At 41.8% G+C, this 15919-nt stretch overlaps 1 protein-coding gene across 1 annotated transcript in view; it reads left to right on the top strand.

Annotated features, from left to right (window-relative positions):
- NSMCE2 (NSE2 (MMS21) homolog, SMC5-SMC6 complex SUMO ligase) overlaps positions 1-15365 on the top strand; it is a 256066-nt gene extending 240701 nt beyond the window's left edge. The window contains exons 5-7 of the mRNA XM_032222821.1: positions 1881-1984; positions 3565-3671; positions 14975-15365. Of these exons, the coding sequence (XP_032078712.1) occupies positions 1881-1984; positions 3565-3671; positions 14975-15089 (326 nt within the window). The 3' untranslated portion in view covers positions 15090-15365. The remainder of the gene's footprint in view (positions 1-1880; positions 1985-3564; positions 3672-14974) is intronic.
- The last annotated feature ends 554 nt before the right edge of the window (positions 15366-15919 follow it).

Here is a 15919-nt window from a genome sequence, read left to right on the forward strand (position 1 = left end):
ACACACACACACACACACACACACACACACACACCCCTACTGGATTGCTGTGCATAGAGATATGTAATATATTGTAGATCACTAGCCTACATTCTATATAGTTTTTTATTGCAGTTTGTTGTAGTGTGAAATAAAAATAGAAACAAAGATCATATATACCGAATGATGTATTAATAAGCTGAAACTTCAGGGCAAGGTGCAGGAAACATCAGCTTATATGGGAAATGCTCTGTTGACATTCCACAGCCATGAAACACATGTGGGATATTTGTCCACCTACCCTTATTAGCAGTAGCAATAAAGTTGGATAGGAATATGTTGTACTTTTTGAAAGTCAAGCCAGAAAAATAGATGGTTAAAGCAGCCAGCTATTGTGGTAATGGAACAGAAAGTCCCTCTCCCCCCCCCCCCCCCGCCACCCCTCTCTCCCTCTCCCCCCTCCCTCTTTTTCCATCCAACTACAGATAGTCCTTGATTTACAACCATAACGGAGCTCAAAATTGTTCAGCAAGGCAGTTGTTAAGGGAGTTTTCCCCTTGTGACTTTCTTGGCCACAGGTGCTAAGTGCATCACTGCAGTTCTTCAGTGAGTCATGCAGTCCTTAAGAGAATCTGCCCCCCCCCCCAATTGATTTTGCTTGTCAGAGGTTTCAAATGGTGATCACATGATCCCGGGCAATGCCTCTGCCATAAATATATCCCAGTTGCCAAGCTCTTAAATTTTGGATCACATGGTCATGGGGATGCTACAATGGCTGTAAGTTTGAAAACCAGTCATAAGTCACTTTTTTCGGTGCTCTTGTAACTTTGAACGATCACTAAACAGGTGGTTGTAAATCAAGGGCTACGTATATTAGACTTAAGATATACAGCCTTAATAGTTACACATAGACAGTGCAAAAGAAGGCTCTTCTATTTGTCTATTGGTGCCAAGAATGGAACTATAAAGTCATGTATAAGTCTAATTGAACTCGTAGAGGTGATGGATATAGCAATAGCACAGAGTTATATACCACTTCACAGTGCTTTAAAGCTCTCTCTAAGCAGTTTACAGAATCTGAATATTGCCCCCAACAATCTGGGTCCTCATTTTACCCACCTCGGAAGGATAAATATGCCCACCTAATATTTCCAACCACAGTTTTGGAGGGCTTTACCAATAGCAATAGCACTTCTGTACTGCTTCATAGTGCTTTACTGCATTCTCTAAGCAGTTTACAAAGTAAGCATATTGCCCCCAATAATCTGTAAATTAGCACTTCTGAATAACAGTGGGATAGAATCCCTTGTTCAAGGGAGTTTTACGGGGGAATGCCTATGTAACTGAAATTGAAAAGAATGCTGGCTAAATGATTGGCCAACTGATGCAGAGAAGCTTTTGAATTTAGTAAGCCATTGTTTACTGTGGATGTGGATATGTACATCTTATTTTAGTTTTCTTGCAAATTGATGTTGCTGCATAAGAAAGCTTGAGAGGTGGATTTGGACTATCTCTGCTTTTTTCAAAAAATGTAGTTCAGCTTTAAGGGGGAGGGAGAGATGATCTAGCTAGCTATAGATTTGAGAACTACTTGTAGTCTCCAGTCCAAGTACTACTAACCAGACCTATCCTTGCCATATGTCCCAGCAACCATAGTTTTTTTAAAGCCTTATTTATTTCTTATTTATTTATGTATTCACATTTCTGAAATGCCCGTCTCTCTCAAAGAGGGAGATTTGCATCCACAGTTAAATGCATCATTCTCATGCTTGCTACCCAGAGTCACTTGTCGAGATGGATGGCTATAGAAATCAAATGAATGAATGAATGACCAAAACAGATTCATCCAGAAAGTGAACAAGCAGGACTGAATGTCATTTCCTTCTTCTCTCACGCTGCAGTTGGGATCCAGCCGGACGCAGAAGAAGGACCAGCCCTTGAGCAACTCGATGAGGATCTTGCAGTGACTCAAAGTCAGAGGAAATTTATTTGCCCCATCACACAGGTAGGCCCTACATCTAGGTAGCCAAGAGGAAAGAATAACTAGCAATAGGAGAGTATGTTTGTAGCTGAGGATTGATCTGCGAGGTCCTTGCTGCTCTTTCAGCCTGGTTGTTTTTATTTTATTTATTTATTTAGCTTGTCACTCAAATACAAGATAACAGGAATAAGAATAAACATGAATAAGAACACAGGAAATGGGGACAAATAAATGGGGACAGTAGGACAGGGACGGTAGGCATGCTGGTGCGCTTATGCACACCCTTACTGACCTCTTAGAAATGGGGTGAGGTCCACAGTAGGCAGTTTAAGATTGAACATGTGGGGGTTTGAGGAAGTAACAGCGGAACCATTCCAGGTGCATTCCAGGCGTTGACCTCTCTGTTGCTGAAGTCATATTTTCTGCGACCGAGTTTGGTGCGGTTTACCTTGTGTTTGTATCTATTGTGTGCTTGTGTATTATTGCGGTTGAAGCTGAAGTAGTCATTGACAGGTAGGATGTTGTAGCGGACAATTTTCTGTACTACGCTTAGGTCCGACTGTAGGCGGTGTAGTTCTAGGTTGTCCAAGCCCAAAATTTCAAGCAAATTTCTTGCAGACGTTTCATCACCAAACTAGGTAGCATCATCAGCGCTAGAAGAGAATGGGGAGACTAAACCTCACTCTCTTCTACAGCACCTATTGGGGTACCGAAATATCTCCAAGAAAACCAACCAACCACCAAGGACCCCACAGTGATAGAGAAGACATAGCAGGTTCACAATTGCATTTTGCTCACCTTCCGCAATATGAAACCATATGCTGGAAGTTGCATGCATGTGTAGTGCGTCTGTTGCTTTATTTGACGTTTATCAATAGTTTTGGCTCAAGCCTTCAATGAAATTGTTAAAGTGGAGTGTTACTTTTTCTGTACCGAAAGCCTTTCAAGTGTGAAATGGTTGCAGACTGATTTTCTTCTCCAACAATCCCACCAGTTTGTGCAATGCAATTTGGACACAAAAACTGATGTGGGTTGAAAACCGAAAGGGATGCAATGCCTAATGGACAATTGAACAGAGAATATTATGATCTGGTGCGATCCACTTTCTTTGCTTGCTGTCTACCTTATTTATCTAAAAAATATATTTCTGGTGGCCCACTAATATTTTGCAAGACAAAAGTGAGCCTATTTGTCTTATGCAATCTTGAACATACAACATTTTTTTAAGAATATGAAAAAGATGCTTTGTTAGTTGGGACTTGGGTTCTACCACCCTTGCAGGAATCCTATTCTTTTTAAAGTATTTACATTTTATTTTCCCTCGCTTCTTTTAACCCTTGATTCAGCAGTCCTTTTATTTGTCCTATCTTCCCTTTGAGCAAATACCTGCCTATATCTCCATGTATGCTAGAAAATCAATTCCAAATTGCTTCATTCGCTGAAAGCCTTACATCACAGCAATAATAATGAACAACAGTAGTCGTAGTTGTCAATTAATGGGGTTTAATTTGTGGAGCTGCAACAATAATACAGAAGCCACCGGCAGACACTACTGAGTTGTTGATTTGAACAATTGCTTATGTGGCCCAATAACTTTATTGCAGGAAGAAATGAAGAAACCAGTTACGAATAAAATCTGCGGACACACCTATGAGGAAGAAGCCATCTTGGAACACATCCGGCGCAGACAACAACATAAGAAGAAAGTCAAGTAAGCAGTTCTCAGCGTTGATGGAATGGGGGGGGGGGGGAGAGGGGAGGGAGAGAGAACAAGAACCTTATTCAACTTGCAAAAGTAATATTGCAAGAAATGTCCTTCAGGGTTCAGTTCCAAGTGGGGAAAAAGACAGGGGAAACATGGAGGCTGCTTGGAAAGATGGTTTAATGGTGGACAGGACCACCTGGTTTGAGGTCCTGAACAGAAAAGGTGATCACATGCTTCACGATGCCGAGTGAAGAAGAAAAAAAGAAAGAAAAGGGCTTGCTGAGAGTTCCTGGGATTTTTATATTCTCTGTTCGGCCCCACCACTCTGTTTCCTATACCTGTGTAAGAAATGTATTCTGATTGATTGACAGACTCCCAGGGCGGTGGGGTCTTAGCCAACAATGTAGGTTGTGTACCTTTTTGAGTCCCAAGTTGGTTGAGTTCCCAAATGCCATGTAGTGAGTTTCTGTAGAAGGCTAATCCTACCTTTGTTACGTAGACTAGCTAAGGCTTTTTTTAATGGCCCATTAACAAAAGTGGGGGCTATTAAGAGTGAGTCTGTTTCCTGCCTAAAAACAGGTTTCTCCATTTCTTATCCAGAGAAATATAATATTCTGCCTTTTCAATATTTCCCAGACTATTTCATTTTATTTTTTTTTAGAAGAGGGGTGGGTGCTAATTTCCTACAGTAAAATGCAGATTGTGTGACTTTAGAAAATTCTGGCTTGGAAGCTAACCCAAGACTAGATGTGTATCTTACTCTCTCATAATAAGATGTGGATAGTTTTCACCATTACATTTTCTAATAAAAAATACCATGCAGAATGACACTGGAAGGATGCATTTGATAACATGTCTGTAACATGTATGTCGCTATTACGGAAATTGGAGTACAGATAGACCTCAACTTATAACAGTCTGATCAGTGATGGTTCAGAGTTACAAAGGCACTGAAAAAGGTGACTTATCATTGTTTTTCACACTTACAACCATTGCAGCAGCTCCGGGGGTGTGGGGTGTGGTCACCTGATCAAAATTTAGCTGCTTGGCAACCGACTCGCATTTATGACAGTTGCAGTGTCCCCGGGGTCATGTGATCCCCCTTTCCGAACTTCTGATCAGCAAGATCATTGGGGAAAACGCATTTGCCTAACAACCATGTTACTAATTTAACAACTGCATCGATTGCCTTAACAACTGTGGCAAGGAACACAAAAACTCACTTAATAACTGTCTCGCTTGGCAACAGAAATAGCAATAGCACTTGGGCTTCTATACGGCTTCACAGGGCTTTACAGCCCTCTCTAAGCAGTTTACAGAGTCAGCCTATTGCCCCCAACAATCCGGGTCCTCATTTTACCCACCTCAGAAGGCTGGAAGGCTGAATCAAACTTGAGCTGTGAGCAGAGTCAGCCTGCAATACTGCATTCTAACCACTGCGCCACCACAGCTCTTAATTTTGGTCTAATTACGTTTGTAAGTCGAGGGCTACCTATCCAGAGTCCCTATGTCTCTATGATTGCGTCTCTTAATTATCCCCAGCTACCACAGTTGCTAGTAAGAACTGTTTATCTGACACATCTAGAGGAACTAAAATGGGAAAAGCCGCTTTCTACTGAGCTTACCTGTCTTGGATGTCTGATAACAGTAGTATAAATAATCAGATGCTAATTACTGTATGTCAGTTGGAGAAAGAAACAACTCTTTCAAGTATTAGTCCTGAGGATATATTGCTAGCCATAAAGCAAAGCCATTTGGAATAGGGAATGAGGAATGCAATACAGAAGCATGCCATTCTTTCCCCTTAATTTTGTTTTCCATCCCAAAGTATGGCCTCTGTTATCTTAAAAAGCAGCTCAGGCAAGTTGGCAATATTATTTGGTACCTGGGAAGCTTATCATTGTTGCCATTCATTCATCCCTTCACCCACCTGCCTGTCCGTGGCAGGTGCTGCAGCATGTAATTTCTCTCTCCAGGTATAATTAACACCAAGTACAATATTAAGATGAGTCAAACAAGGATCCAGATGAAATATCTACACTAGAGAGTTATAACAGGCTCTGTTCTGACTGGTTTGCCGGATTGCCTTTGGCAACTTAAGCGCATAAAAGGAACTCAAATCGTTGGCCTGCCTTGTCCAGCCTTCTATTGTCAATTTACAGGTTAACCAGAAGCTTCCGAGAAGATATGGAAGGGATACAGTGGTGGGATTCAAACGTTTTTTACTACAGGTTCTATGGGCGTGATATGGCTTGGTGGCTGTGGCAGGGAAAGGTTACTGTAAAATCCCCATTCCCTCCCGATCAGTTGGAACTCGGGAGGGAGAGAATAGATGCGGGAGAGGCCAAGCAGAGGTGGTATTTACTGGTTCTCCAAACTACTCAAAATTTCCGCTACCGGTTCTCCAGAACTGGTCAGAACCTGCTGAATCCCACCTCTGAATTGATGGCCTTCCTCCATTATGGCTCCCCAGCAATTGGTTTCTAAGTCTACCCTGTGTTCACAGCCTACCGTGTGTTCAGGAAGTAGCAAATAGCCATCCTTTTGATTGTCCTTGAATTTGTATTGTCCTTTTTTTTTTTTTTACACCATTTGAATTGATGGCCAGTCTAATAAGCAGCAACAAAAAGCTGAACTATAAGAAGGACAGTCCTTGCTGAGCTGGCTTCTGCTTGTATCTAAATTTCTGGGGAAAATAACCTTTAACAATATCCAAGCTAAATATTTAGGTCTGTGAGCAGCAGGACAACTTATCATCTAAGCTCTGACCTTGTTTTTAATTTCTTCTCAGCAGACTCCAGATTTTATCTCACACGGTACAGAAACGTTCTTTATCTCCTTCCAATGATTCCTTCCTCGATTTTTAATTTCAGAATGCACAAAAGCATCTGAGCTATTGTCTGAATTTGCAGATGACATTGTCTGGTTGCTTAGTCCACAGTTGGCTGGATTCATACTTTGCTCCATGTCATAATCAGGGTCTACAAAATACACAACAAGATTCACCTGAGATAATCAATCAAAACCAGGGGATGATCTAATGCAACATGTTATCTCAGCCCAATCAAGAGTGGTTAATACTTTTTAATACCTTGGAATCCTGTTGTATCACTTCGCTGTTTGAGATCTACTGATGGTGTGTTAGGAAGGAAATAGCTTGTTTTTCAGATTTCCAGGAAGATAGAAAGCAATGTTTTGTGTCACCAGGTGAATCCATGATTATGAGTGTGATTCTGCCCCAAACTTGGGCAACTTGCCCACTCTCAATGTTTCTCAGATTTGGCAGCTTTAAGATGTGTAGACTTAAACTTGGATTCTGGATTTAGGCTGGAATTAAACTCAGAGCCGAGGTGGCGCAGTGGTTAAATGCAGCACTGCAGGCTACTTCAGCTGACTGCAGTTCTGCAGTTTGGCTGTTCAAATCTCACCTGCTCAAGGTTGACTCAGCCTTCCATCCTTCCGAGGTGGGTAAAATGAGAACCCGGATTGTTGGGGGCAATATGCTGACTCTGTAAACCGCTTAGAGAGGGCTGAAAGCCCTATGAAGCGATATATAAGTCTAACTGCTATTGCTATTGCTTAAAGCAATGTCATCTCAACACTTACCATTGTTCTGGGTTTGGGATAAACGGATTCCGTATTTAGGCAGCTCGGTAAGTAGATGACTACACTTTGGAACGGAGAACCTTCCAAACTTCTTTCTTACCATAGACCAGTGTTTCTGAACCTTTAAGAAGAGTTGACTTCAACTCCCAGAATTCTCCAGTCAACCGTGAAGTCCACACATCTTAAAAGTTGCCAAATTTGCGAAACACTGCTCTAGATCAAGAATTGGCAAAGTGTCCTTCCACGTTATGGAGCTGTTTTCCTAGATAACTCTCAGCAAAGTTTAAACACACATGGGCATATTCAGTATTAAATGTGGGCAGTAATATATTTTCTGTGGTTAAATCTTGGCATTCTTTTCAGGTCCGCTTTGAACGACCCACTCTCAACAAATTTTTGTATGCTTCCCAGACTCACTATGTGCATAATGGGCAGGGATGGAATCCAGCAGGTTCTGGAGAACCGGTAGCGGAATTTTGAGTAGTTCGGAGAACCGGCAAATGCCACCTCTGGCTGGCCCCAGAGTTGGGTGGGAATGGAGATTTTGCAGTATCCTTCCCCTGCCACACCCTCCAAGCCACACTACGCCCACCAAGCCACGCCTACAGAACTGGTAGTAAAAAAATAATTGAATTTCACCACTGGTGATGGGTGTTGTTTAGTTTAATAGTTTAGTTTAATAAGATTTGTATGCCGCCCACTCCCTTGGTTGTAAAAATGTGATGAATAAAATAAATAAATAAGACAACCCCCCTCCCTGCTGCTGTTTCAGGAGCCGAGAATAATTTGCTGAGCAGCAAAAGTACCAGCCTTGCCTGTGTCATACAGCTCCTTTTTGACTGGAGGCTTTCTAGGCAATTTAACAGAATTAATTAATCTGGGTAAAAACATGTGCCAGATAAATAATAATTATCTTCACCTCTTTGTAGATTGGGAGAAACAAACCCCAAACTGTGAGACTTTGTGGTTTGCCCAAGGCAAACGCACCACACTGGAGACACAGCACCGGAGAACTGCCTTTGTCGGTCTGGGGCAAACGCCTTCCCAGACGTGATCTAGGGCTGCCTGCGGAGAGAAGGGCCTCAGAGTGAGTGCGGCGGAGTCCGTCTCTCCGCTCCTGGGCCCCTGTGATGCAGAGGCTGCGAATCGGGGCCGGAGAACAGGTTTTATCAAAAGGGCTGGCAGTAGTCATATCTGCAGCACCAGCAGTTTGAAAATGGGCCAGGAACATGTTGGCAGACAGCATTAATATCCACATTTTATGGGGAAGGCAAGGAAGATCCTCAGCAATTGGTTTAACAGAATCACAGAGTTCAGGTTTCAGGTTTAGTTTATTTGTATGCCGCCCTTCTCCGGGAGGGACTCAGGGCGGCGAACAACTCAAAGGGGGGAAAAGGGAACATAGAACACAATACACATGATTAAAATAAACAAGAATCATACAGCCATACAGGTCGAGAGGGGAGGGGAACTCATCAACCCCAGGCCTGCCGGCACAGCCAGGTTTTGACGGCTTTCCGGAAGGCCTGGAGAGAGGTGAGGGTCCGAATCTCCGCGGGGAGTTCGTTCCAAAGGGCCGGAGTTGGAAGGGACCTTGGAGGTCTTCTAGTTCAACCCCTTGCAGGAAACCCTATACCATTTCAGACAAATGGTTAGCCATTCCAGTCTCTTCTTAAAACCTCCCAGTGTTGGGACATCCACAACTTCTGGAGGCAAGTTGCTCCACTGATTCATTATTCTCACTGTCGGGAAATTTCTCCTTAGTTCTAGGTTAAGAGGTTGCTTCTCCCCTTGGTTAGTTTCCACCCATTGCTTCTTGTCAGGTGCATTGGAGAATAGCTTGACTCCCTCTTCTTTGTGGCATTCCCTGAGATATCGGAACACTGCTATCATGTCTCCCCTAGTCCTTTTTTTCATTAAACTAGACATACCCAATTCCTGCAACCGCTCTTCATATGTTTTAGCCACCAATCCCCAAATCATCTTTGTTGTTCTTCTCTGTACTCTTTCTGGACTAGAGTCTTAACATCTTTTTTTTATATCGTGGCAATCAAAGCTGCATTCAATATTCCAGGTGTGAGCTGCCTGAGCAGGCTACATACAAGTTTAATAAATCGTTATTATTGTTGTCATCCTCATCATCTCTTTCCCCCTTCCCCTGGACATGTCCTTCTACCATTTCAAGACAGATCTGATTTGAAATGCAACTTCCAGTCCATCACTGTTCTGCCCCTTCTTTGAGAAGTGGGGAGAAAGCAAAACACGGGTAATCCTTGAGTTACCACCACTTGTTCAGCACAACTGTTCAAATTGCAATGGCGCTGAGTGAGGGGAACTTAAAAACTGGTGCACAAAGTGGCAGCCATCGTCGCATCCCCACAGCATTCCCATCATCTGTCTGTCAGTCTATCGTCTGTCTGTCTATGTCTATCTGTCTGTCTCTGTCTGTCTATCTATCATCTATCTACCTACCTACCTACCTACTTACCTTCCTACCTACCTACCTACCTACCAGTGGTGGGATTCAGCCAGTTCGCACCTATTCAGGAGAACTGGTTGGTAACTTTCTAAGCAGTTGGGAGAACCGGTTGTTGGAAGAAATCTCCTTTTGGTTTTTCCCCATTTTACAGGGCTAATCCTGTAAGGAAGGCAGGAAGGAAACATTCTGGTGTTGTTTCTAGCCTCATCTTTATTGCCCTGCTTACAGAAACTGCCTTTCCGGTTAACCCTTATTGCATTGTAACAGCTAAGGCGAAGAGCCTATTGACCTGAGTGACATTGAGTTGGCCACACCCACCCAGTCAGAAGACCACCGAGCCACGGCTACCCAGCTGGTCATTAGGGCAGAGGACCGGTTGTTAAATTATTTGAATCCCACCACTGCTATCTACCCACCCACCCACCCACCTACCCACCTACCTACCTATCATCTAGCTGTCTGTCTCTCTTAGATTAAAACATTTCATGTTTATGTCAACTCCCAGAATTTCCCAGCCGGACAGATCTGATGTCCACACCTTTTAAAGTTGCCAAAGTTGAGAAACTGCAATATACTGTGGTTATTTGTGTATATTTTTTCAAACTATACACAAATAGGAGGAGCAGGATAACAGAAGATAAGAATCACGAAGATGAGAGGTTTGGAAGCATTTTAGGAATGAGAAGGAAAAGTCAACAATGGCTATAGGAATCAAGCTAGGAAAACGTATCCTAAAACTCTTTTTGCTATCCCAGGTATTATCTTAAGGGCTGGAAGCATTACTTCATGTTTTAAAAACCAATTTAAGCTTGTCAATGCCATATGCTGCAATTTGTTGCATTATATCAGATGCTTCAGAGATGGTTCCACAACTGAAAGAAATGGTAGTTTAGACTTATCTGTATTCAGTTATTTGAGTTGGGGTTTTTTTGGAGGGAGGAACAAGCACTTAGACTTATATACCGCTTCACAGTGCTTTACAGCCCTCTCTAAGTGGTTTAGAGAGTCAGCATCTTGCCCCCAACAATCTGGGTCCTCATTTTACCAACCTCGGAAGGATAGAAGGCTGAGTCAACCTTCTATTTTTCATCTGTCTATGGAGATTCTCAGTCCTCCAGGTCGTGGCAACTGGATTTTATTTTTCCTTGAAGATGTTTCTCTTCTCATCCAAGAAGCTTTTTCAGTTCTGACTAAATGGTGGAGGATGGAAAGATTTATATATTCCTTGCAGTCTCCTGCTTGTTGGAGCCACTTGGAGATTTATCTGTGCCCTTGGTGTCACCTGAATAATGCAAATCGGTGTGGAACCTTCTTGGAACTTGCTTCTATTTTTCATCAGTGGTGAAATTCATTTATTTTTTTTTACTACCAGTTCTGTGGCTTGGTGGGTGTGGCATGGTGAGCGTGGCTTGATGGCAGGGGAAGGATACTGCAAAATCTCTATTCCCACCCCACTCTGGGACCAGCCAGAGGTGGCATTTTCCGGTCCTCTGAACTACTCAAAATTTCCACTACCGGTTCTCCAGAACCTATCAGAGCCTGCTGGATTTCACTCCTGTTTTTCATGCAGTTTGGTGTTCTGTAGCGTTTCCATGTCACCCAAGGAAGCTGTCTTCTCCCCTGCCTCTTCAAACCTCTCAGAATATCTTCTGAGAATCTAGAAATTCTCATCTGCACAGTTCTTTGAAGGTATCAAACAATATGCAGACGCTACAGTCTCTAACGCTATTACTCATTAATACTACCACCACAGGCAAATTATGTCTCGCTTAAGATTGATCTACAAGAAGAAATGTTCCTAAATCTCAGCAACTCATTCTTCCCCAGGCTATCTATTCTCACCTGTTTATATAATTACCTTCTGCATTCTATCTCCCCGAACAGAGCTGGATTACCTACCAAAAGGAAGGTTAGCATTAAAGCTCAGAAAATCTCTCTAAAATCCAACATACTTATTTATTCATTGTTTCTGGCTTTTTTTTTTAATAAAGAAAAAAGCCCCTTCAAACTGGAACTACATTTGGATAAAATTAAGTGAATAGGGGAGGATGTCGGCTCATAAATAACCTTAATTTGTGTGGGTGTATGTATGTTCAATATGTACCGAAAGAATACACCAGCTTTAAGCACAGATCTCATATCATAACCTGCAAGGCAGGTTCAGTTTTGCCTTATAGGACTCTTGAATTTTACAAATTCAGATTATTCTCACTGTAATTTCAAAGCACTATAACCAATGTGCGTTCTGCAGCAGACTGGATGATTCATTGCCTAGTCGCCTATATTTATAAACTACTTTTACGAACACAGGTTTTCTGAAAATAAGATACCAGGCAACAGTATACAAATAGAGGCACTCCGATTGTAGGCTAGGGAATTGGTTTTGTTTTTATCAGCATCTTAAGATCCTTTATGAAGGTGGAGAGAAATGCATTACAGTAAAAAAAAAACAACCTGTGGCTACATACCCAAGACCAGGAGCTTGTGATGGGTACTGGGATCTTCACAGGTTTGTGTGTATGTGTAAGAGAGAGAGAGTTTTCATTAGTTTATAATGTAGAATACAAAGAAAATACAAAAGCAAATAACAGGAAAAAAACAGGGAAGGGAAAAGAAAAGGGGAAAAAGAAAGACAAGGCATTATTCCGACTCTTCACAAGTTCTCAGAGATATGGGTTCCAAGATCCAGCCACCTTCCAGCTTGTGTTTTCATCAGTACCGTTAACTGGAGGGTGTTGGGGTTTGTTTTTTTTAGTTGTTATGATTTTTAGACAACTGGAAATCAGAAATTCTTGCTTACCTGTTACTGCTCACCTGAGATTAATGTAGGCAACCTAGCATGGAAGGAACAGAACAGACTACAACTCCCATTAATCCCTGGGCAGGGCAGACATTTGAGTACGAAGCACGGGGTTGATGAGAGTCACAGTTCAAACGCCTAAGGGAGAGCATGAGCCCTTTGCAGTTGAATCCAAGGCAACCTTCAAAGGGAGGTTTTGAAGAGTCAAATAAATAATGGAGGGAAGATGCAACTCCTTTGAAAGGCTATTCCAGAATGAGAAGCCACCATAGCCAATGAGTGCTCCATGCACGATTCTTTAACCGATGCAATATCCAAAACAGATCTCAGCATGTGGGGTAAGATGAATGAAAGCAGCCCTTTGCATTAGCCTGGTGTCCATTACATCTCCACTGACAGGCAGTCATCAACTGAAACAGAGCTAATTTTACTTATTCGTAGTCCCAAAGTTGCTTTTTCAAGAGGCAACAAGTTATGTGGTGGATATGTCCCAAAACTAAAAAAGATTGGTTGAAAACACGTATCTGGTTGGAAAAAATGGCAAGCTTATTGAAAGGAAACCAGAGACATTTTTGTTGGGCATTCTACTGAAAAAATAGATCAAAAAGACTACATACTTGATTTGTACTGACTGTGTCTAGGATTGTATTTGCTCAACAATGGAAGAGTTAGGACATCCTCTTAGATGAGAGGATGATTCAGAAAATAATGGAATGCGCAGAAATGGACAGATTAATGCTTATTATCAAGGACAGAGAAGAAACTGGATATTTTCTGACGTGGGATGCATTTTATCAATGGCTAGAGCAGGGGTCAGCAACCCACAGCTCTGGAGCCACATGTGGCTCTTTCATCCCTCTGCTGTGGCTCCCTGTTGCTCAAAATATGTGTCACAACCACCAATGTGCGACACCCGCCGGCACGCAATTTAGTGAGCTTTTCGACCTCCAGTAGGCCAACCATGGATAAATCCAAGAAAATAAAAGTCTCAGAAGATAACAGAACGTTTATGTCAGCCCTCAGGCTGCCATCCAGGGAGATCCTGTCCATCACCATGCCCGCTCGGCCATGCTTACACGCCACTAACGCAGCCATGTTGATGCCTCTCTGATGTCGATTGAGCCTGTAGCTGCATGTGGCTCTTCTACTCGGGTGCAACTGCCTACTCTGATGTAACTCTTTTCCTCAGATACGCCTAACCAGGAAAGAGGCTATGATGACACTGAGTGGGGGTGTGGCTGAGGGTGTGGGTCATGGTGATTGGTGATGGTGGGTGGGTGTCATCTGGGTGGACTTGTGGGTGAAGCTGGTTGGGGTAATGATCTATATATATATGTGTGTGTGTGTGTGTTGTATTTGTGCTGATAAATAAATAAAGGGAGACTAGTATAGATCTATTTCAAGCTATTTAGCTCTCATCAGCTAGCCATACCCTTACTGGGATTCGAACCTGGGCTATATTACATATTAGGCAGATGTGTTAACCACTAAGCCACAAGGTTCTCCTCCTTTATCAGCTGAGCCATGGAAATAGGTATGTATTTAGTGTCATAACCCCTGGTATGCCCAAATATAGGAAGAAGCCTACTGTTTCCATTCTCTGTCTATCGGCTCGTCACAAGAGACCATCCAGACAGAAACCCAATATGTGTTGGTGTTAACTTGGTTAGAACTGACTTGGATTTGATTACCTTTGTATCATTGTCATTTAGTGCTGATTATAACGTAGTTTCTTAGATAGAGATAAAAGTTTTTCACCAAACAAACTGAATCTCTGTTTGTATGCAACGTGAACGCCGGACCGTGACAGTTTAATTCAACTACATATGCTAGTTTTGTGGCCGCTCAGGAAATAGTCAGGCACGGGAAGGGTTTTGTGGCTCCCGGTGTTTTCTTTTCTGTGGGAAATGGGTCCAAGTGGCTCTTTGAGTGTTTAAGATTGCCGACCCCTGGGCTAGAGAATAGAAATAGAAGTTAGGAAGGAGGAGGTATAAGAAGAGAAATGTTACTATGGAGAGAAGTTTATGATGATATTATGTATTATTGTAATTATCTTGATATATAGTTATATTATCAATGCTATTGTAATGAATATAACAACAAATATGGGGACTGTGAACTTTCAAATAATTGTACCCAGTTCACACACTGTTTGATGGAGATGAGAAGTCTTATAAATAAAATAAATAAAACATTTTTAAAAAGCACCTTTGGGACATCCATGACCTAGATGACTGAGAATCTCCCTAGACATCTGGTTTCTAGGTTTGCAACATGGATAAAAATAACACTTCTGCTGAAAGTGGTTTTCCCCACTGAAGGAGCTAATCGGAACCGCCCCACTGGATTTAAAGTTAAAGTGAGAGCTTCCGTTTTGCTGATTTGGATGTGATTTTAACTCAGGCTGTTTCCCCTTCTTTACAGCTGCCCTCAAGTTGGCTGCAACAACAAGGAAGTCAGAAAAGCAGACCTGGTGTTTGATGAAGTCCTCAAAAGAACGATTGATGTTTGGAATAAACGGAGCCAGTCGACACAGTAGAGAGAGACCCCGGCCCCAGCGGTTGTGACAACAAAGGGTTGTCATCGGAGTTCATCGGAGCCTAGGTGTCTAATTTTCAGCTGGCTCTGTAAGAGATTGTTAACTGCAAGTATTTCAATAGCAGGCAAAGTTGAAGGTCTGGCCTGTTGCTAAAAGCATTTTCTTGGAAACTGCCAAGTGTAAAATGCCTTGCTTTGTTTACCTTTATGTATGTATGTATATATATTTAAAGTCACAACCCCTGGTATGCCCCAATTATGGGAGGAAGCTAACTGCTTCCATTCTCTGTCCATCGGCTCGTCACAAGAGACCATCCAGAGAGAAAGCCCAATATTTTACTGTTGCCTTTGTTACATTTGTGTAGTATTTGTGCTGATAAATAAAATAAAGGGAGACTAGTATAGTCTATTTCAAGCTATTTAGCTCTCATCAGCTTACCCTTACTGGGATTAATCTATATCTCTATCTCTATCTCTATCTCTATCTATCTATCTATCTATCTATCTATCTATCTATCTATCTATCTATCTATATATATATATCTATATATATCTATATATATCTATATCTATATCTATATCTATATCTATCTATATCTATATCTATATCTATATCTATATCTATATCTATATCTATATCTATATCTATATCTATATATATATATATATATATATATATATATATATATATATATATATATACAAAAACCAGTATTCAGCTTCTGCATTTTGTAAATAAAACTATGAAGGCCATCTTCAGCCCCTTCATTTGGCAAGGAGAAAGGACTGCAGAATTCTTCTCAGGGGTTCATATTACAAAATTGTACTGTA

This window comes from Thamnophis elegans, chromosome 8 (genome assembly GCF_009769535.1).
Source record: "Thamnophis elegans isolate rThaEle1 chromosome 8, rThaEle1.pri, whole genome shotgun sequence".
In the NCBI taxonomy this organism is placed as follows: Eukaryota; Metazoa; Chordata; class Lepidosauria; order Squamata; family Colubridae; genus Thamnophis; species Thamnophis elegans.